This window comes from Muntiacus reevesi, chromosome 6 (genome assembly GCF_963930625.1).
Source record: "Muntiacus reevesi chromosome 6, mMunRee1.1, whole genome shotgun sequence".
Lineage (NCBI taxonomy): Eukaryota > Metazoa > Chordata > Mammalia > Artiodactyla > Cervidae > Muntiacus > Muntiacus reevesi.
In genome coordinates, this window is record NC_089254.1 from 107051502 (window position 1) to 107075181 (window position 23680).

The following is a 23680-nucleotide window of genomic DNA, read 5'->3' on the forward strand; positions in this document are numbered from 1 at the left end:
TTTTGTTGCAATGGTGAATGGTATTGTTTCCTTAATTTCTCTTTTTGTTTTCTCATTGTTAGTGTATAGGAATGCAAGGGATTTCTGTGTGTTAATTTTATATCCTGCAACTTTACTATATTCATTGATTAGCTCTAGTCATTTTCTGGGAGAGTCTTTATATACCCTAAGTTAGTACATTTCTAAGGGGAAGATAGTTTCACACTACGTCAGCTTGTCCTTCACAAAACCAGGGTGTTTTCTGCATACTTCTTTGTTTATGAGGGTCTTGTACATTATCTTCTGGCCTTGGGGCCTATTACCATTTTATGCAGGTCAGGTGAATGTAAACCTATTTTCTGTTTCTATGGTGACCTTAGCTGAAAGGTAGCAGTCTCACAGGGAAATAGTACAGAGTAGAATTATATCCTTGTTAATACAAAAATTAATCCTTCTGCAAAAGTTGTCAGTTGCATTTTTCTAAGAAGTTTACCCCACACTGACTCTGCGACTTTGGTGAGGCAGCTTCTGCCTAGCACTCCTGGCTGACAATTAACAACCATCTCATTGTTACCACACTAGGGCTAAGTCCTTGTTTCTCTAGATCTTTAACTATATTAACAATGGTTTCTATAACACAACCTTAGCACATTAAAAGCAAAACACAGCAAGCAAATCTCAACCCAATAACCACCTATAGAATAATTTTTCTTATGTTTTCTAATAGGACTCCTTTACCCCTTAAAAAGGCTCTATGTCTATTAGGGCTTTTATATAATCAGGTTCTTTATGCTATTTTATGATTGGCACATTATAAGCAATCATGCATATTAGTACCAAGGGCATAAATGCATTTGACTAACAAACTACCAGCAAAGGAGTTAAAATTAAAACACTCCTTTCACCCTGGATAATCTCATAAAATACCACCACCTGGGAAACTTATTGATTAAAGTTCTAAATTGATTCTTATCTGGGAAGAGATCGGGGAAGGCCTTCTGCCTGTGTCACAAAAATCAGGGAGTAGTCCATTGAGGCAGGCATCAGAAAGACAGATATCATCTTTAAGGTGAGCGCCAGGGGCAGCTTTTCGAAATCCCTGAAAACCTGATCTGCCTTGCCTGTCAGGCTTTCTCCTTGTGACCTTGTCGTGGGTGGGATTTCGTGAGCTGGCCTTTTCAAAACCCCTGAAAACCTGATCCGCCTTGCCCGTCAGGTTTTCTCCCTCATGGCCTTGTCATGGGTAGGGTCTTGTGTGTTGGCTCCCAGCAATCGCCCTCTTCTCTTTTTGCCCTCAATCTTTCCCAGCATGAGGGTCTTTCCTAATGAATCAGCCCTTCACATCAGGTGGCCAAAGTATTGGAATAATGTGTATATATGACATTCAGTTAAACTCTCTTGTTTTAGAGCCTGATATACTACATATGACTCAGCAAATTGACTACTTTTACCTTCCCTAGTAATTGTCAGCAGTTTAGCAGTGACAAGATTACATGCCACCACTTTCCAATAGCAAGCGGATTCTATTTCCAACAGTTGACCCACCAGTGAACCAACCATGCTGTTTCCCTTGTGCAGTTAAAGAGTCAAAGGGATTTCCCCGTTTTACAGGCCACTCAGATATCTCATTTTATTTCCCTGACTCCTAAGATGTTGATGTTCACTCTTGCCATCTCCTGCTTGCCTGCATGCAATTCACCTTGATTCATGGAGCTAACATTCCAGGTACCTATGCAATATTGTTCTTTACAGCATGGGACTTTGCCTTCACCACCAGACACATCCACATCTGAGTGCTATTTTTGCTTTGGCCAAGCCTCTTCATTTATTCAACAACTATTCCTCTGCTCTCCCCCAGTAGCATCTTGAACACATTCCAGCCTGGCAACTCATCTCCTGGTGTCATATGTTTTTACCTTTTCATACCCTTCATGGGGCTCTCAAGGCAAGAATACTGGGGTGGTTTGTCATTCCCTTCTCAGTGGGTGATGTTTTGTCAGAACTGTCCACTATGACCTGTCCACCTTGGGTGGCTCTGCATGGTGTGGCTCATAGCTTCACTGAAACCTATGATTAGAGAAAGACTAGATATCTCTTCAAGAAAGTTGGAGATATCAAGGGAACATTTCATGCAAAGATGGATATGATAAAGGACAGAAATGGTAAGGATCAAACAGAAGCAGAAGAGATTAAGAAAAGGTGGCAAGAATACACAGAACTATACGAAAAAGGTCTTAATGACCCAGATAACCACAATGGTATGGTAACTTACCTAGAGACAGACATCTTGGAGTGTGAAGTCAAGTAAACTTTAAGAAGCATTATGAGGAACAGAGTTAGTGGAGGTGATGGAATTCCAGCTGAACTATTTCAAATCCTAAAAGATGATACTGTTAAAGTGTTGCACTCAATATGTCAGCAAATTTGGAAAAATCAGCAATGGCCACAGGACTGGAAAAGTTTAGTTTTCATTTCAATCCCAAAGAAAGGCAATGCCAAAGAATGCTCAAACCACCGTGTAATTGTGCTCATTTCACATGCTAGCAAGGTAATGCTCAAAATCTTTCAAGCTGGGCTTCAACAGTACTGGAATTGAGAACTTCCAGATGTACAAGCTGGATATAGAAAAGACAGAGGAACCAGAGATCAAATTGCCAACACCCATTGGATCATAGAAAAAGCAAGGGAATTTCAGAAAAACATCTACTTCTGCTTCATCAACTATGCTAAAGCCTTTGACTGTATGGATCTCAACAAACTGTAGAAAACTCTTCAAGAGATGGAAATTCCAAATCACCTTACCTGCCTCCTGAGAAACCTGTATGCAGGTCAAGAAGCAACAGTTAGAACTGAACATGGAATAATCGACTGGTTAAAACTGGGATAGAAGTATGTCAAGGCTGTATATTGTCACTCTGCTTATTTAACTTACATGAAGAGTACATCATGTGAAATCCCAGGCTGAATGAAGCACAAGCTGGAATCAAGATTGCCGGGAGAAATATCAACAACCTCAGATATGCCGATGATACCACTCTAATGGCAAAAAGAAAAGAGGAACTAAAGAGCCTCTTGATGAGGGTAAAAGAGGAGAGTGAAAAAGCTGCCTTAAAAACTCAACATTCAAAAATGAGGATCATGGCATCTGATCCCATCACTTCATGGCAAAAAGAAGGGGTAAAGTGGAACTGGTGACAGATTTTATTTTCTTGGACTCCAAAGTCACTTTGAATGGTGACAGCAGCCATGAAATTAAAAGACAATTGCTTCTTAGAAGAAAAACTATGAGTAAACTAGACAGGATATTATAAAGCAAAGACATCAGTCTGCTGACAAAGCCCTGCATAGTCAAAGCTACAGTTTTTTCAATAGTTACGTATGGATGTGAGAATTGAACCCATAAAGAAGGCTGAGGGCCAAAGAATTGATGCTTCCAAATTGTGGTGCTGGAGAACACTCTTGAGAGTCCCTTGGACTGCAAGGAGATCAAACCAGTCAATCCTCCCCCTGGCGGCTCAATCGATAAAGAGTCTGCCTGCAATGCAGGAGACCCAGTTTCAGTCCCTAGGTTGGGAAGATCCCCTGGAGAAGGAAATGGCAACCCACTCCAGTATTTTTGCCTGGAGAATTCCATGGACAGAGGAGACTGGTGGGCTACAGTCCCTGGGGTCACAAAGAGTCAGAGAAAACTGTGTGATTAACACTGGACAGCAAGGAGATCAAACCAGTCAGTCTTACAGGAAATCAATCTTGAATATTCATTAGAAAGACTGATGCTGAAGTTGAAGCTCCAATACATTGGCCACCTGATGCAAAGAGCCTACTCATTAGAAAAGACCCTGATGCTGGGAGAGATAGGGGGCAAAAGAAGGAAACAACAGAGGATAAGATGGTGGAATAGCATCACTGACTCAACAGACATGAGTTTGAGCAAATTCTGGGAGATAGTGAAGGACAGGGAAGCATGGTGTGCTGCAGTCCATGGGGCTGCAAAGAGTCAGAGATGACTTAGCTAAACAACAGCAACAACAGAAATATTTGTCACAACTTTCCTTCCAAGGAGCAAGTGTCTTTTAATTTCATGGTTACAGTCACCGTCCACAGTGATTTTGGAGACCAAATAGTGCCAGGACTCCCGATGAAAACAGTAGACTTTTCAATTTGTGAACCAGTCTTCCCTAACCAGGGATGAAACCTGTGACGGTGGCTTCATTCGCCTGGAGAGCTAACCTGGTGACTTAGCTGGAGCAGCGTCTGCCAAACAATTTCTTTCTGCTGGTTCTATGGAAACACCCCGGGTTTTCTCACATGATGTCTGATGTGTTGACTCCTCTGAAAATAAACTATCAAGAGTGAGCAAGGGGAAGACTGTGAGCTGTGAGCTCTGACCCACTAACCACAAACACCAAATCCATCCTCACCTGTCACGCTGCCCCTCCCCAAGACCAGACATCCTGTTCCTACAACATCATCATCCCCAAAGCCATTGCTTCTGCCCCTTTAAGGAGGAGGGCAGCCCAGAACTGAGAGGACAGGATCTTTGCTCAAGTGTTATCTGTAGCTGTCACCAATCATTAACACCAAGAGGGGAGGAACTGCACCTCAGAAGTCAAGGTCACGTGCAGGAAGGACCAGTAGGCAGAGACTGCGGTGAACTTGGGAAAAGTGGTGCAAAGGGGAAGTGTTATTCTCTCAGCCACATCCGACTCCTTGCGGCCCCATGGACTGTGGCTCATCAGAATGCTCTGTCCGTGGAATTCTCCAGGCAAGGGTATGGAGTGGGCTGCCATTCCCTTCTCCAGGGGATCTTCCTGACCCAGGGATTGAACCTGCATCTCCTGCATCGACAGCAGCTTCTTTACTGGTGATCCACCAGGGAAGTCCCTGTTCTGTGCTACTCTGTAAGATTATTATCTTTCTATGGACATTTTGTGTACTCCTTCAAATAAAAATGTGACATGCACGCCCGTTCACCCTCCCTCCTTGCCCACACAGAAGTAAGTGGTAGCCTCACCATTCTTCATCCTCCAGGAGTGAGCCCTGCACTGGTACCTGCTCCCGAGGCTGCTTCTACTCTGTGACGTGCCCACGTACTGGGGTCGGTGCTCCAGAAGGCCTGTATGAGGAGCATGCCCTCCCACCAGCCTATTTCCCTACATCTGCCAGCACATGGCATCCTCCATGCCATGTGGCTTTCTCATTCCCGCCAGTAGTGGGTATAAAGTTACATCTTGTTGTTGAATAATCTGCACTGCTCTAATAATTACTACTACTGTAGAAGGAAATGGTGCTCCAGTAGTCTCGCCTGGAGAATCCCATGGACAGAGGAACCTGGCAGGCTACAGTCCATGCAGTCGCAGAGTCAGACACGACTTAGCAACTAAACCACCAATAACTACTACATATGGGAATCTTATCACATGCCCTTGCGATTCTTCACTCGTGTTCCCTTTGGAATGATTTCCTATTTCTGGCTGATTTTTAGGAGTTTTGTGTGTGTTTCTAGATAGTAGTCCCTCTCACTATTTTTAAAAACAGCTTTTTGAGATAGCATTCACATACTATACAATTCACCCACAAAGTGAATAATTCAATGGGTTTTTGTATATTCACAAATATGTGCAGCCCTCACCAGAGTCAATTTTGGAACATTTTCATCACTTCTAAAAGAAAACCCACACCCATTAGGTAGCACCACTTACACAACCTCTGCTCCCCAGCCTGAAGCAACTACTAATTTACTTTTGTCTCTATAGATATCCCTATTCTGAATACTTAATTTCATTGTTGTTCAGTCGCCCAGTCATATCCAACTCTTTGCAACCCCATGGACTGCAGCACGAAAGGCCTCTCTGTCCCTCACTGTCTCCTGAAGTTTGTTCAAGTTCATGTCCATTGCATCAGTGATGCCATCCAGCCATCTCATCTCTAACACCCTCTTTTCCTTCTGCTCCCAATCATTCCCAACATCAGGGAATTTTCCAATGAGTCAGCTGTTCACATCAGATGACCAAAATACTAGAGTTTCAACTTCAGCGTCTGTCCTTCCAATGAGCATTCAGGGCTGATTTCCCTTAAGATTGACTGGTTTGAAAAAAAAAAAAAAAAAGATTGACTGGTTTGATCTCCTTGCAGTCCAAGGGACTCTCAGGAGTCTTCTCCAGCACCACAGTTTGAAGGCATCAATTCTTTGGCACTCTGCTTTCTTTATGGTCCAGTTCACCGGGAGGAGCATAGCCTTGACATTACCTTTGTCGGCAGAGTGATGTATCTGCTTTTCAGCACAGTGTCTAGGTTTGTCTTCTGACTGCATGGCTGCAGTCACCATCCACAGTGATCTTAGAGCCCAAGAAGAGGAAATCGGACACTACTTCCACCTTGTCCCCCTCTATCTGTCATGAAGTAATGGGGCCGGATGCCATGATCTTACTTTTTTTAATATTTAGCTTTAAGCCAGCTTTTTCACTCTCCTCCTTCACCCTCATCCAGAGGCTCCTTAGTTCCTCTTTGCTTTCTGCCATTAGAATGGTATCATTCACATATCTGAGGTTGTTGATGTTTTTCCCACCTATCTTGATTCATGCTTGTAACTCATCCAGCCCAGCATTTCTCATGATGTGCTCAGTGTATATGTTAAAAAAGACATGGTGACAACAGACAGCCCTGTCATACTCCTTTGTCTATCTTGAACCAATCAGTTGTTCCATGCAGGGTTCTAACTGTTGGTTCTTGACCCCATTCAAGGATCGCAACCTTGTCGTGGTGAAGGAGCTTCTGTAGCTTGATGAAGCTATGAGCCATGCCATGTAGGGCCACCGAATATGGATGGATCACAGGGAAAAGTTCTGAGAAAACATGATCCCCTGGAGGAGGGAATGGCAAACCACCCCAGTATACTTGCCGAGAGAACCTCATGAACTGTATGAAAGTGAAAGTTAGTCACTCAGTCATGTCCGACTCTTTGCAATCCCTTAGACAGTAGCCTGCCAGTCTCCTGTGTCCATGGGATTCTCCAGGCAAGAACCCTGGAGTGGGTTGCCATTTCCTTCTCCAGGGAATCTTCCCGACCCAGGGATCGAACCCAAGTCTCCTGCATTTCGGGATTCTTTACCGCTGAACCACCTGGGAAGCCCCCTTTGGCAAGTACTTGCTAGTAAATTTCTCCTTGTCTTTATCTCTGACCTCTGACACTCACCACCTACTCTAACAGACTATGACCCAATGCAGATCATAGCAGAGAATACACAGGCAACTCTAGTGAAAAGTGCCACTTCAGCAGGAGGAATGACAGGGAAGCACCGACGGCACGGGTGTTTTGGGGAAAACAGAAGTGGGTGCAGCTGCTGAAGTGGTGAAAGGCTGGGGAGTTTCCATCCTCGGAACCTGGGGTGACAGGAGCTGCTGGGCCACTGGCACCAGAGACGCACGCACTTCCTCGTGCGCTGCCCCTGCCCGCCGCGGGGCTTCCTGAGCCGTGGGTCACCACCTTGGTCAGCACAAGCCTCACCCCGGCCCTCCCCCGGAGCAAGGTCCAGCCGTAAAGTTCAAGGCGTCAGAGACAAAGGCTGCAGCAGACGTGAGCCCAGAGCCGAGCACACAGGTATGATCTGGGCGGGGAGGGTATTCCGGGAGAGCCAAGCAGGGGCAAACGGGAGCGGAGGGGGGCAGTGAGGGGAGGTGGACATGGACTGGGGTCAGAAGGAACAAAGACACTAGAAGTGGGGGCCAAAGGGACGGGTGAGAGCCCAGTAGGGTCACTCCAAGGCACACACCACCCAGGGCTGAAATGGGACAGGTGCAGCCAGGAGGTGGCCGCTGTTCTCCAGGCTCTGGAGATGAGCCATGGGCAGGAGAGGGTATCTTCCGGCGTGGAGGTCTCACTGGCCACTGACTTCTCCTCTCTGCCACGGCTTCATTGCCATCGTCCACCTCACCTGCCACCCATCTGGACACTGCAACCGGGGATTGTACCGGGAAAGGGTAAATGAATAGCCAAGCTCAGTTTACAGGACCGCAGGTCTCTCCCACATCTCCCTCCTTAGCAGAGCAGAAGGCAATTTGGGGAAAAGACCTGTGGATTAAAATTCAGTTAACTATCAAATTAAGAAGAAAAAGAGGAAGATTTTATTTGAGCTAAACCGAGGATTATAACCCAGGAAGCAGATTCTCAGAAAGCTCTAAGAACTCTTTTACTTGTTAGAAGTCGAACGCCCAGCCATATACATCCTCAAGACAAAGGGATCATCCATGAAAATAATATATTTTACAAAAAGTTCACCAAAGATACATAGTCCAGGTAAGCACATATAAAGCAAGCTGCAAGTCACCATGACCCCTAAAGAGCTAGGAAAGAACAGTGATCTTTTACAAGGTTACATTGCTAGCATCAGAAAAGAGGGAAAAGTGGATCTTTACGGTCCAGTGGGCACTCCCATCTTTGAGGAGCTCAGGTTAATGAGTAATGCAGACGCACCCGGCACATTAGCAAGTGGGAGAGAGAGGGAAGAGGCAAAAAAAACACACAGCAACTTCTATGTTTAACTTTTTCTTGTCCTTGAAATGTAAATTTTATTTCATCATCCCCACCCTTGCTTTCATCAGTAATCTTTTGATAGAAAGCATTAGGCGAGCCAGTATTTGGTCCCCAAATACCATGGTGGTTGCTTACCTGCCCTGTATCTATCATGTCCCCCAAGGCCCCATCTTAATACCCCAGTTCTTTCTTACCTTTAATGGGGTTAGGCTAGTAGAATGCTTGCCACGGACTGACAGTCAATTCTAAGTTGTACAATGGGACTTATGCCAATTTTACTCTGTATGTGCACTGTGCGTGGTCACTATTTTATACAGAATAATAGATATGATCAATAGTCATTTAGGCATCATTACTTTAGGTGGAGTTTTGAACACACATAGAGAGGCACAAGGCTTCCCTGATGGCTCAGCAGGTAAAGAATCCGCCTGAAATGCAGGGGCCGCAGGAGACGCAGACTCGATTCCTGGGTCAGAAAGACCCCCTGGAGAAGGAAATAGCAACCCACTCCAGTATTCTTGCCTGGAAAATCCCAAGGACAGAGGAGCCTGGCGGGCTGAAGTCCATGGGGTCCCAAAGAGTCGGACACGGCTGAACACACCAGCACAGCACCCTGAGAGACATGAGAGATTACTGCTCTCTAAGTGACGCAGAACACAGTCAGGACAGCCAACAGCAATCACAGAGTCAGAAGCAGAGATGTAAGCTATGGAGCCCCAGAACTGAACCATTTACCCAAGATTTCATTTAGACCAGAAAGGGGATTCCTCAATGCAGAAATCTGATTTTATATGTGCCATTGGATGGTTACATCAGAAGACTCATCTGGTATGAAAGCACAGCATTGTCTGGGTAAACCATAAGTTTCCCCCTGCAAAGCAGTTTTAGAAATCAACAGAGGTTTAATTCTGCAACATCTCTGGCTCATCACAGAAACAGAACTGAGTAGACTAACTGAACATAGTAAACCAAGGTGGAGGTATATGCAATGGGAAAAGTTTTTATAGATTATAGAAACATCTGAAAAGTCAGTGGCAAAAGTTATGAGGGGCTTATATTGACCTTATGTTGACCTAGGAATTTGATGACAAATCCAGCAATCAGTTAAATTGCTCCCAGTAACTACATTTTGTGACAAAGTTGCTAAGGAGTTTTCTATCCATCCTAAACATTGGGGTAAAAATATAGCTAGAAATAAAACAATCACTTTTCATTTTAATAAGGAAACAGACATTTGGTAAACAGTACAATTGAACTGGTAGGATGGGTCTTAAAGCTCTCATCTGGACTGTTGGATCAGCTGTCTGCTACTTCTGTCATCTTCTCATCCTAGCTTGGTGATGCTTACCTTAGTTAAATCCAGGTGCTAGAAACAGGGATCAAAGTCTGCTCAGGTGGAGTGATATTTTTAAAATGAGAGATGTGAATCCATGAGTTACTGTCTTTCAGTTTGGCTGTGCATGGCTTAGTTCATAATACTTGACAAATTTCTATCTGTTGTGGCTGCAAAGAATTTTTCATCTGATGTCCTTTCCAATAAACAAAATGTCTAGGTTGTAATCTACGACACTTTTCATTTCCTAAGGGCCTGCTGTAAAAGTAGTTACCAATTTTTTTAAGTATCTCAATAAGACCCTATCAATAATATATTTTCCCTGCACCATTGTGGGTGAAATGTTCCAAAATATTGTTTTCCCCGTAAAACTACTTTTTCAGATGCCCAATGGGTTAAAGAACGTACACGCTGGAATAACAGCCATTGGGCTTCAATATGTCTATTAAAAGGCGTCTCAGGTGGCTCAGCAGGTGAAGAATTTGCTTGCAATGCAGGAGACATAAGAGATGCGGGTTTGATCTCTGGATCCTAAAGATCCTCTGGAGGGGGGTATGACAACCCACTTCAGTATCCTTGCCTGGAGAATCCCCATGGATGGAGGAGTCTGACGGGCTATAGTCCGTGGGCTCACAAAGAATTGGACACAACTGAGTGACTAACCACACACGTGTCTATCGAAACTATTTTTTGTTTTATCAGGTCTAGCCCATATTTGTGTGGTGGGGTCAAAATTTCCCCTTTTTGTTGCCTAATCTGTCTCTCTTCTTTAGTGGTGATTTCTTGACCCATAGAAATAAATCTTCCATTGAGTTTGCAGGGTTAACAGAGAGCAGTGGACATTCTGGAGGCTGGACAGGGTGAATATTTAAGGCTGCCCATTTGGCTGCACCATCAGCAAGTTGGTTTCCTTCAACTCCCACAGTGCCAGACTTGGAATGCTCTCTTGTTTTCATAATTGCTGTTTTGGCAGTTGTATCGTGATTAATCCATTTATCCACTAATCCTTTATCCATTAATCTATTATCGTGCAGTCCATGGGGTCACAAAGAGTTAGACACAACTGAGCGACTGAACTGAACTGATTGTGATTGATGACTCTTCAACCTGTTTTCTATTTTTTTATAAGATGTCACGAAGAGGTTTAAAACCTCATTGCTTTCATAGCATTCGAAAGATGCTATGGAAAAAAGCATACCGAACATCAGTATAAATATTTGTTACCTGGTCTTTAGCTAACTGACAAGCTAGAGTTAAGGCAATTAATTTGGCTTGTGGTGCTGACTTTGTTTCTGGTAAATAAAAGTTTTCAATTATGTCCATTGTGGATCTTACTGCATATCTGGCTTGATAATGTCCCATTCATCCCATAAGTAGGACCCATCTGTAAATTAAATTAGATCAGCCTTATCAATAGGGGCTTCTTATAAGTCATTCCTGGGAGGAAGACAATAAACCTCTAACAAGATGTGATCATATTTGCTTTCTTCCTGTGGTTCTGGAAGCAAAGTTGCAAGGTTAATGCTATTACATCAAACCAAGGTCATATTGGGAAGAGAAAGCAACAACTTCTGTAAAAGTTAGCTGGCTTACAGAATTGGGCTGAGTGTGGCAGGAGTTTAGAAGAGACTCAACTGAATGTGGGACATAAGCAGTTAAAGGAGACCCTATTACTACGTCTTCAGCAACCTTACATAAGAGAGCTGTTTCTAAAATCACCCTCATACAAGGTGGAAGTCCTTTCGCTACCAAGTCTAACTTATTTTGGGAGCAGAAAATCTCCCTACAGGCATTTTTGAAAAGCATCAGGTTAAGACAATAACTCTCTATAAATGACAAAAGACTTGAGAAGCATGGTTAAAGACCTGATCACAATGCAATTGTCAAGGAAATTTGTTGTGACATACAACATTTCAAGACAATAACTAGAAATATGACTGACAGCATACCAGGACATTTCAAATTTTAGGAACTTCATATAATTTCTAGAACTTTTATATTAATAATATTTACTTATAAAATAGAGCTTTAGAAGATTTTTTGTTACTCATTTGACAATGCTTCCTATGTAATTTAATATACCAAATAAGCCAAATTATTTTAATATCTCTCTTTGAGATGTTCACGAGCCCTCAGAAGCATCCCAAAGTTAGCTAGCAGTCAAAAGAATTTCATTTAAAGTTTGATTTGAGAAAGTTTGTCAAAGATATCAAAGGTTTTAAGCGTTTGACCAAGGAGGATCATTTAGTAACTACTAAACAATATTTATTCATAAAACTATTAATAAAATGATAACAAAAGATTTCAAAGGCAAGTGTAGGAAGTTACCAGTAAAGAAACTTTGTAATCTGTTACCAAAAGCAGAAGCAGATCAATATTTCAAAACAAAACTTTGCCCTCACAGCAAAGAAAAAAGGTCTAGTTTTACATCATTTCACTTTTAATATTAAAATTCATGTATTTAATTAAATCTAATCTTAGTCTTAATCATGCCAAAAACTCTTTGCTGAAGATTCCCTTTTAAAAATTAATTTCTAGAAATATATGCCATTTCACAATCTTTCAGTAAAGCACAAAATATATTAACAGTTTCAAACATATTAAGTCTCTCTGGAATAAGAGGTCAAAAGTAGGTAAAAACAGACTTCTTTACCAATTAACGTTTCCATATTTTATCTTATTAACAATGATCTATGTTCTTCCCCAGTTGTCCAGTGGCTCAGACTCCATGCTCCCGATGCAGGAGGCCCAAGTTTGATCCCTGATCAAGGGAAGTAGATCTCACAAGCTGCAACTAAAGATCCCACATGCCATAACTAAGACCCAGTACAGCCAAATAAATAAGTAAAGTTTTTTAAATGATCTAGACATTCAAAGAATTTCTATCATTTAATTTAGCAGAACTCTGAAGTTTCAAGTCATCAGAGGTCTGAAGAAATTGTTCTTAGGTAGACACACCATAAAACATGTTATCTTAAGAAAGTTTACCCAAAAGGCTTTATCCCCTTATCTCTCTTCTATTACTTATGAAAATATCATCATACCATTAATTATCTCATTACAAATTTTGGAACAGAAATAATATGAGTTTATCAATTTTCAGTTAACCAAGGTACAACAAAAGTATTATACTTAATGGTGAGACTCTAAAGACATGTCTGTGTTAATTAAACTACCAATTTAAACTGTTTTTAGTCATTAAAAGTTAATCCTGGATCACATGATCCTTTAAGAAGTGGGCTAAAGTTACATTTAGAAATATTTGATTTGTAAGCACTTACCTTTAAGTCAAATAGAGCTCTTTTACAAATTAATTTTGATAACACTATCCAGAGATAGGGACATACCATATTTATAAATGCTCACACAGACAAACACATCCAGACAGACACAGATAGAGATGTCATAATTTTCCTACTTGAGTTTTTAAAAGCCTCTTTCCCTCTTCTTTTCTCCTTTTAGTTTTAAGGTCTACTAATTGAGCTAAGGCTGTCATCTCAGGTGATGTGAGCTATGTTTATGTTTCAAGGACATAGTATGAGTTATAACTTCCTTCAAGCATCCTCTGAGGAATATTTTTATTCTCTCAGGGTCAGAATTTTGAAAAGGTCTTTTATCAAGGTGGCTTTTTCTAGAATGTCAAAAAAGCTCCATCCTGGCCATTTAAGAGTGAAGATTAGTACCTGCAAGCACCAGCTTCGTTCCAATTACATGAATTCATGTCCTGAATTTTACTGGACCTATTTTTCATTCTCTTTCTGTAAGATAAAACTTTTCTTGACTGTGCCACGCAGCAGGTGGGATTTTAATTCCCTGATTATAGATCAAACCTGTGCCCCTTGCATTGGAGGCGCAGAGTTCCAGTGAGCAGCTGCCCAACTGGGAGCAGATCAACCTTCAAGGCCCAGTTTCCTTTCTTACTTTGGTAGCCTGATTCAGATACGAAATGCACCACTTTCTGAGGACAGTGTGATGGACCAAATGTGTGCTGCTTCTGAGTCTAGCTGCCCAAGGAGTTATCGGAGGTCACTTTGACTCTCTCACGTGTCTTGGTTCCTCCCTCTGACAGCCTAAAACTGCCCTGGGTGCTCGGGGCGAGAGATGATCAGCCTTTGTTATGCCTGCCCAGCGAGCAGGATTTTTTTAATGATTATACTGAGACTCTGTGGGCTCACTACACATCGCAAGGATAGATCCTTAAACACTTCCGCTAGGTTCTCAGTGACCTGGAAGCACCTTGTGGCCGGAAGGAGCAGATGTCCTTTTCCCTTTGCAGTTGAGCAGGCTCAGTCTTCATTTCACTGGCAAACAGATTGTTCGGACCATATACACCTAATCTTTCCAGTTTAAGCCAAATCTTTGAGAAGGACTGCCAACCTGGTTCCTGCCAAAGTTTCCCCGAGGTCCCCACCTAAGAATTTCCCACAAGTCTCCTGCCTAGGAAATGTACAGTTACCACCTTTAGGACTCCAAGAAAAACAGAAAAGTCCCAAGAAAAACAGGTCAGGGGACTTCCCTGGTGGTCAGTAGTTAAGACTCTGTGCCTCCAATGCAAGGGGCACGGGTTTGATCTATAGTCAGGGAATTAAAACCCTGCATGCTGCATGGCACAGTCAAGAAAATTTTTTTATTAAAGAAAGAGAATGAAAAATAGGTCCAGTAAAATTCAGGACATCATTTAAAGCAATGATGTCCAGATATCAGAGAACTCACCAAAGCACCTGAGGAATACCAGAAACTGGGTGGGACTCAAAGAGCCTGTGCTGGTGCCGAGCTTCAGTTTAGGGAGGTCTCCAGGTGCCTCTGATAGACTGCCAACTCTGCCAAGAAAACAGTTGATGGTAATTCAATTAACTACCAAGTTAAGAAGAAAAAGGGGGGATTTTAACTGAGTTAAACAGAGGATTATAACCCTGGAAACAGTTTCTCAGAAACCTCTGAGAACTGTTCCACTTATTAGAAGTCAAAGGCACAGTCTTATACATTTTCAAGACAAAGGGATCATAACATCAAAATAATATATTGATATTTTACATTAAGTTCACCAAAGGTACATAATCCAGGTAAGCACATATAAAGCAAGCAGCAAGTCACCATGGCCCCTATGGAGCTGGGAAAGAACAGTGATCCTTTAAGAGGTTACATCAAAAGAAGGAGGAAAAAAAATGAATCCTTAGGGTCCAGCGGGCACCCGCATCTTTGCCGCGTTCTGCTTAATGTATACTGCAGACACACATGGCATGTTAGGGAGTGGGGCAGGGAGGAGGTCCAAAGAAACACGGAGAGGAAATTCTATGTTTAATTATTTTCTTGTCCTGCCTTAAAATATAAATTTAATTTCATCAGAGGTGAAGATGAAAGGGGCCTGGCCACAAAAAAGACATGGAGGAACATAAATGCATATTACTGAGCCAGAGAGGCCAGTCTGAAAGGGCTGCATGCTCTATCACCCTGACTGGCATGACATTATGGAAAAGGCAAAACTATGGAGACAGTAAAGAGATCAGTGGTCGCCCGGGTTAGTAAAGAGATCAGGGGTCACCCAGGTCTGCAGGGAAGGATGAAGAGCTGGAGTGGAGAGGATGTTGAGGACCCTGAAACTGCTCTGTATGGTTCATAAAGATGGATGCAAGTCTTTACACATGTGTCTGAACCCACAGCATGTACAGCACCCAGAGTGAACCCTCATGTAAACTGCTGCTGCTGCTAAGTCGCTTCAATCGTGTCCGACTCTGTGCGACCCGATAGACGGCAGCCCATCAGGCTCCCTTGTCCCTGGGATTCTCCAGACAAGAACCCTGGAGTGGGTTGCCATTTCCTTCTCCAATGCATGAAAGTGAAAAGTGAAAGTGAAGTCGCCCAGTTGGGTCCGACTCTTAGCGACCCCATGGTCTGCAGCCTACCAGGCTCCTCCGTCCATGGGATTTTCCAGGCAAGAGTACTGGAGTGGGATGCCATTGCCTTCTCCATCATGTAAACTACTGGGTGACAATGACGTATCACTGTAGGGTCACAGATTGTACCAAAGGTACCACTCTGGTGAGGGATGTTGTTAGTGGGTCAGGTTGTGTGGGGGAGAAGAGGAAACAGGAGGCATATGGGATTTCTCCTGTACATTTCTCTCAATTTTGCTGTGAAGTTAGAACTTTTCCAAAGTCAAGTCTAGTTTAAAAAAGAAACTAGGCTGGACCAAAACTTAATAGTAGAACAAGAGCTCACTGCTTATCTTTCTGCTCTGGATTCACTGAGCAGCCCCAAGAGCTCCCCCACCCCTTCAGGCTGGAGAGAAGATCACATGAGTCCCTGAGACTCCCCACCAGGCTGGGAGGTCAGGACTGTAATGTCAGCTCCGGGGGATGGGCTATGAGACCCTAACCACAGTCTCCCCTCAAAATGGAAGGGAAAAGGACATCACCTCGAATTGCCCTCTGGGATGATGACATCCTGAGGTGCCCTCCTCATGGCCTTGGCCTTGAATGACCAAGTGGTCACAACTGTGGGGCATCACTGAAGAGGCCAAAGAAGCTTGGCAGAGCCAGCCACCCCATTCTCCCCCTCACCTATGGGGGCACAGGTCTACAACCAAACCAGTCAAATCACCCTACATGGCTCATAAGTTTAAACAATGTGACACTAGAGAGTGTATTCGCATGCTGTTGTTCAGTTGTGTCCAACTCTTTGCCACCCCATGGACTGCAGCACGCCAAGCCTCCCTGTCCTTCACCACCTCCCAGAGCTTGCTCAAACTCATGTCCTTTGAGTCGGTGATGCCATCCAACCATCTCATCCTCTGTCATCCCCTTCTCCTCTTGCCCTCAGTCTTTCCCAGCTTCAGGGTCTTTTCCAATGAGTCAGCTCTTTGCCTCAGATGGCTAAAGTATTGGAGCTTCAGCTTCAGCAGCAGTCCCTCCAATGACGGACAGGTTTGATCTTAATGTCCAAGTGACTCTCAAGAGTCTTCTCCAGAACCACGGGGCAAAAGCATCAATTCTTTGGCGCTCAGCCCTCTCTATGGTTCAACTCTCACATTCTTCATGACTACTGGGGAAAAAAGCTGAGTGCTTTGCGTTTCTCGAGTGCTTCCTAGAAAGTAGGCTTTGTGCTAAACACTTTATCCTTATCGTCCAACTGATTTTTCTAACAATTCCGTAAGTAGGTACTTGCATTGTTATTTTCCATTTCACTGTTGTGAGAATGGAGGCCCAGAGAGTTTAAGCAAGCTGCCCAAGGTCATTCAGCTGGTCCTAGTGATACCGTGTATTAGCACTAGAACCGTCAACTCTTTGAACTTCCACACTACATTTCCAATTTTATCCGTATTAAAAAAACATTGTGTTGTATCAAAAACACAGTTTTGCTGCCAACACCCATGGCACAGCCAGCACGCTGTAGCATTTGGGTGGAAAGGCACTGCGAATCTCTGAGTGACCTAAAGCTGGAGAGATAGCACTTCTGCCCTGCAGAGATAAGACACAGAGGAGAGGAGAAGGAGTCTGCACAGGTAAGAGCATCCATGGGACTAAAAGAGGTTTACAGACCAGGGAGGTTACAGACCAGGGAGGAGAGAACAGAATTTATATTGGAGGGCTGCAAGCCAGGAAGTGAGTCCGTGGGAAAACCATGAGGTCAAGGGCCAGGGTAATCCAAGACCCAACCTGGGGGACACTCACTTCCTCCCACAAAACTGCCAAGCTCATCTCCTCTGCTGCATTCCAGAGCCATGGGACGAGAGACCTTGGCCCTCGGCTGGGCGGGCGCTGCCATCCTGGTGTTGCAGACGCTGGCGGCGGCAGAGGGCGCCCCGGGGCACCCCGGAGATAAGGGCAGGGTATTTGCAGACCTGAGTGCACAAGAGCTCAAGGCCGTGCACAGCTTCCTCTGGTCCCAGAAGGAGCTGAGGCTGGAGTCATCCAACACGCTGACCGTGGCCAAGAACTCCGTGTTCCTCATTGAGATGCTGCTGCCCAAGAAGCAACACGTGCTCAAGTTTCTGGATAAAGGCCACCGGCCACCCGTTCGGGAGGCGCGTGCCGTCATCTTCTTCGGAGCCCAGGAGCAGCCCAACATCACCGAGTTTGCCGTGGGGCCGCTGCCAAGGCCCCAGTATCTGCGACACCTGCCGTTCAGGCCCAGGCACCAGGCCTCCTGGGCCTCCAGGCCCATCTCCAAGACAGAGTACACCCTCTTGAGTCACATCCTGCAGGAGGCCACCAAGCCCCTGCGCACGTTTCTCATGCGCACGGCGGGCGCTGTGTTCGGAAACTGCTCCCAGCAGTGCCTGACTTTCACCGACGTGGCACCCCGAGGCGTGGCCTCCGGCCAGCGCCGCACTTGGTTCATCCTGCAGCGGGAAATCGAAGGCTACTTCCTGCACCCCACTGGGATGGAGCTTCTGCTGGACCATGGAAGCATGAACCCCCGGGACTGGACGGTGGAGCGGGTCTGGTACAATGGGAGGTTCTACCGGAGCCCCGAGGAACTGGCTAAGAAGTACGACGATGGAGAGGTGGACGCAGTGGTCTTGGAGGACCCGCTCGCCAAAGGCAAGGACGGAGCGAACCTGCTCGAGGCAGCCCTCTTCTCCTCCTACCAGTTACGCGGGGACTTGGGCGTCTCCAAGAGCGGCCCCCGCCTGGTGCAACCCGAGGGCGCGCGCTACAGCCTAGACGGCCACACGGTGCGCTACGCCGGCTGGAGCTTCTCCTTCCGCCTGCGCTCGTCCTCCGGGCTGCAGGTCCTGGACGTGCGCTTTGGTGGTGAGCGCGTAGCCTACGAGGTGAGCGTGCAGGAGGCCGCGGCGCTGTACGGAGGACACACGCCCGCCGGCATGCAAACCAAGTACATGGACGTGGGCTGGGGCTTGGGCAGCGTCACTCACGAGCTGGCCCCTGGCATCGATTGCCCGGAGACGGCCACCTTCCTGGACGCCTTCCACTACTACGACGATGACGGCCCCGTCCTCTACCCCCGGGCCCTCTGTCTCTTCGAGATGCCCACGGGGGTGCCCATCCGGCGGCACTTCAACTCCAACTTCAACGGTGGCTTCAATTTCTATGCGGGGCTCAAGGGTCAGGCGCTGGTGCTAAGGACCACGTCGACGGTCTACAACTATGACTACATCTGGGACTTCATCTTCTACCCCAACGGGGTGATGGAGGCCAAGATGCACGCCACTGGCTACATCCATGCCACCTTCTACACCCCCGAGGGGCTGCGCCATGGGACCCGCCTACACACGCACCTCATGGGCAACATGCACACCCACCTCATACATTACCGCGTCGACCTGGATGTGGCAGGTAGGACCCGGGCTTGGGACCACCCTCCTGGCCAAATGTCTGCACCCCAGTGATAACACACTCCTGGGAGATGATGATGCCAAGTCTCCCCTGGAGACATAATGTCAGGAAGGTTTGCCCAGTCTGCAGGTATGGGGCCTGTGGAAACCTGTGTGTCCCTGCAAAATGGTGACGTGAACAGTGCCAGGGGCTGCCCCTGCACTGACCCCTGTGGAGGATGGACCCTGTGCAAAGGTGTGCACGGGGCAGCGGAGGGGATATTGCCTAGGTGAAAGACACGTCCCGGCCTGGAGCTTTGAGTGGATGCAGCGTCACTGGGAATACTCCTTGTGTCTCTTGAATTAGTGGTGTCACCACAAAAGATTGGAGAATCTTTTCTCCAATGGAGTGGGAATGGCAACCCACTCCAGTACTCTTGCCTGGAGAATCCCATGGACATAGAAGCCTGGCGGGCTACAGCCCACGGGGTCACAGAGTCAGACATGGCACTGACTGAGCATGCGTGCCTTAAAAGACGGCATGGGTGTATTGACAGGATTTGGCCTGATATCAAGTCCCATGTTAGAACAGGCCTCCAGGACCTGCTGGGCAGCTTCTCCTGCTCCACCCTGTCTGCTCCTGACCCAGAGGGCATTGACATGGCCTCTGCCCCTGGGGAAAGGCCAGCTGCCTGTCTCTGGGACCACAGCTGCAGCAAACAGACTCAGATGCTGCTCTCAAGAGGAACTCCCCAGGGTCACGGTGGAATCACTGCCGCTGCCGTGCCACCTCTGAGCTGTCTTCTAGTTCCTCAGCCCCTTCCCTCCACTGCCATCTGGCTCAGCGTCTGTCCCCAACATCCCCTTCAGTCCACGGTCTGCTTTGGGCATGGTCCCGGGAGGGCCCAAGGTGGAATGAGGAGGCTTCAGTTCCCGGTGCTTGACCCCAACTCCTTCCCTGTACACCCGCAGGCACCAAGAATAGCTTCCAGACCCTGCAGATGAAGCTGGAAAACATCACCAACCCCTGGAGCCCAGGACACCGCGTGGTCCAGCCGGCTCTCCAGCAGATGCGGTATTCTCGGGAGCGCCAGGCGGCCTTCCGCTTCGGACATTCTCTGCCCAAATACCTGCTTTTTACTAGCCCCAAGCAGAACCCCTGGGGCCACCAGCGCAGCTACCGAGTGCAGATCCACTCCATGGCTGAGCAAGTGCTGCCCCCAGGCTGGCAAGAGGAGCGGGCCGTCACCTGGGCCAGGTGAGGGAGGCCCAGGAGGCTGGCGGGGACTGGAGGCTCCTCTCTGTGTCTGTGTCTCCCTGTGTCCATGTGAGTCTGTGTTCCTGTCCATGAGATTCTGAATCTATCCAGTGCTATATCTGGGGGTGTGCACGTGTGTGTGTGTGTGTGCATGCATGTTCCTGGGTGTGTGGCTCTGTGTTTGGGGATGGAGGGTGCAGAGCGCTTTCGGAGCCCTGGGGCCTCCACTGACAGTGATTCTGGCTAACTCCCAGGGGATGATCCTGCATTTAGGGGAAGGCAGTAACTTTCCCCCTTCATTGACCCTGACGATGTTCCCTGGGAGAGGCTGGGAGGTCCCCGGCACCCAGAGTCACGCGGCTTCTCTGCCTGGACAGGTACCCCCTGGCAGTGACCAAATACCGGGAGTCAGAGAGGCACAGCAGCAGCATCTACAACCAGAACGACCCCTGGGACCCACCTGTCGTCTTTGAGGAGTTTCTTCACAATAATGAGAACATTGAAGACGAGGTACTAGCTCTGCCTTTTTCCAGCCCCACCCTGAGACCAGATTCCTGTCCAGTCCCAGGATCCCTGCCCGGTCCCAGGATCCCCGTCCAGTCCCAGGATCCCCGTCGGGTCCAGGATCCCTGTTGGGTCCCAGGATCCCTGCTCAGTCCCAGGATCCCTGTCCAGTCCTAGGATCCCTGCCCGGTCCCAGGATCCCTGTCCAGTCCCAGGATCCCTGCCAGGTCCCAGGATCCCTGTCCAGTCCTAGGACCCCTGCCTGGTCCCAAGATCCCCATCCAGTCCCAAGATCCCTGTTGGGTCCCAGGATCCCTGTCCGGTCCCAGGATCCCTGTCGGGTCCCAGGATCCCTGTTGGGTCCCAGGATCCCTGCTCAGTCCCAAGACCCCTGTCCAGTCCTAGGATCCCTGCCCGGTCCCAGGATCCCTGTCCAGTCCCAGGATCCCTGCCAGGTCCCAGGATCCCTGTCCAGTCCCAAGATCCCTGTTGGGTCCCAAGATCCCTGTCTGGTCCCAGGATCCGTGTTGGGTCCCAGGATCCCTGCCAGGTCCCAGGATCCCCGTCCAGTCCCAGGATCCCTGTCCAGTCCCAGGATCCCTGCCAGGTCCCAGGATCCCTGTTCGGTCCCAGCATCCGTGTTGGGTCCCAGGATCCGTGTTGGGTCCCAGGATCCCTGCCTGGTCCCAGGATCCCTGTCCGGTCCCAGGATCCGTGTTGGGTCCCAGGATCCCTGCCTGGTCCCAGGATCCCTGCCAGGTCCCAGGATCCCTGCCCAGTCCCAGGATCCCTGTCCGGTCCCAGCATCCCTGCCTGGTTCCAGGATCCCTGCCAAGTCCGAGGATCCCTGTCCAGTCCCAGGATCCCTGTCCGGTCCCAGGATCCCTGCCAAGTCCGAGGATCCCTGTCCAGTCCCAGGATCCCTGTCTGGTCCCAGGATCCGTGTTGGGTCCCAGGATCCCTACCAAGTCCCAGGATCCCTGCCAGGTCCCAGGATCCCTGCCCAGTCCCAAGAGAGCAAGGACCAGCTTACTGGGTGGAGAAGCCGGCTCGGGTTCACCAGACTTGCCCCTTCCTTAACCCGGGGCCTGGGTGCCGGCCACACCCTCCCCTCTGAGCCTCCTTGGCGTGGCCCGCGCTCTGTCCCGCAGGACCTGGTGGCCTGGGTCACCGTGGGCTTCTTGCACATCCCCCACGCGGAGGACATCCCCAACACAGCCACGCCCGGGAACGCCGTGGGCTTCCTGCTCCGACCCTTCAACTTCTTCCCAGAGGACCCGTCCCTGGCTTCCAGAGACCTCATAATCGTGCGGCCTCTGGAAAACGGCTCCACCTACGCCCAGAACTGGATGCCTGAGGAAGAGGGGGACTGCCTGAAGCCGCCCCCTTTCAGCTACAATGGAACCTACAGACTTGTGTGAAGGCCCCTGCCCCCCACTGAGTCCCACCTGGAGCCCAAGCGCCCCCCTCCTCCAGGGACAGATGATAAACCCCTCTGGGGCCGCTTCCTGCGGGAGGCACAGTGGGTGAGGACACACACGGATGAGAAACCCAAGGCCTTGGTCTCCACCCCAGGGAAGACCTCCATGGCTATGGCAAATGACAGTCACTGAAATACCAGGTTGGCCTGTGAGGTCAGTGTAAGGAATCTGAGGCTGATGGCTCCCTCCTGGGAGACTAGGGGTCACTGATGAGCATGCCAAGTAGTGCCAGCACAGGAAGACACTGGAAAAATCTAGCGAAACTGCCACCTCCTCTTCCCTTTGACTTACTGATCCAACTTCTTGGAGTTGTTGTGGAGATCTACTTACAAACACAGGAAAAATAGATGTACATAGCAATTTACTGAAGGACTGTTTGTACTGGCAAAGTCTGGGAAAAAACCCCAAACCTCCATCTACAGGAGATGGAGATCTACAAGAGAGAGCCTGTAGATCTTAATAAACCTTGGGATGCCCACACAGTGCGATTGTAGGTGACTGTGAAAGGGATATGTGCAGGGATGTTCACTGTCCTGTTGGGAAGAGCTTCAGGATGTACTCAGAAAACAGATATAGAACAATATATGGCATGCTAATCTGTGTATAAGAAAAGAGAGATATATACGTACTCATAAATACTCTTGAAAGATAACACATGATTCTAATAAAAGTGGTTACCTGTTGTCTTCATCCATTTGAGCTGCTGTAACAAAATATTGGGTTGGCCAAAAAGTTTCATTCGAATTCTTCCATAACATTGTACAGTACCACAGTCTGGGTGGCTTATCAACAACAAAAGTTTATTGCTTCCAGTTCTGGAGGATGGAAGACCAAGATCAGGGTGTCAGCAAGGTCAAGTGAGAGCCCTCTCTGGGTCAAAGACTTCTGACTTCTCGCTGCATACTCCCATGTCAGAAGGGTAACAGGTCTCCCTGGGGTCTCTTTTATAAGAACACTAATCCATTCATGAGGCTCCACCCTCATGACTTAAGCACCCCCCAAAGGCCCGCCTCCCAACACCATCACACTGGGCATCAGGCGGGACACAGACGTCCAAACCACAACACTTAAAGAGGTGGGGAGAAATGGGGTGAAAGAGATGGGATGGAGCAGGATTGCTCAGGGAAACCTGTCTATATTGAGGGTGGGTGTCTTTGAGAGCTTCTTCCTTTTTGGATGAAGAAAGCTTGAGGGGATCCAGGGTGGAGAGGGTGGAGTGACGTGGGGGAGAGGGCAGAGTGATGGGCGGCAGGGTCTCCTCCCTCCCTCTGGGGGCTCAGGGAGCCTCTGAGTGTCCTGGCCACAGTGCAGACCC

At 47.5% G+C, this 23680-nt stretch overlaps 1 protein-coding gene across 2 annotated transcripts in view; it reads left to right on the plus strand.

Moving 5' to 3' along the window:
• Positions 1 to 23522, plus strand: part of AOC1 (amine oxidase copper containing 1) — a 45894-nt gene extending 22372 nt beyond the window's left edge. The window contains exons 1-5 of one of the 2 annotated variants that reach the window (XM_065939410.1): positions 7344 to 7579; positions 17562 to 19144; positions 20095 to 20380; positions 20758 to 20890; positions 22036 to 23517. In XM_065939410.1, the coding sequence (XP_065795482.1) occupies positions 17566 to 19144; positions 20095 to 20380; positions 20758 to 20890; positions 22036 to 22305 (2268 nt within the window). In that variant the 5' untranslated portion in view covers positions 7344 to 7579; positions 17562 to 17565 and the 3' untranslated portion in view covers positions 22306 to 23517. Of the gene's footprint in view, positions 1 to 7343; positions 7580 to 17561; positions 19145 to 20094; positions 20381 to 20757; positions 20891 to 22035 lie in introns of those variants that run through there. The other variant, XM_065939409.1, reaches the window with a different exon arrangement.
• The last annotated feature ends 158 nt before the right edge of the window (positions 23523 to 23680 follow it).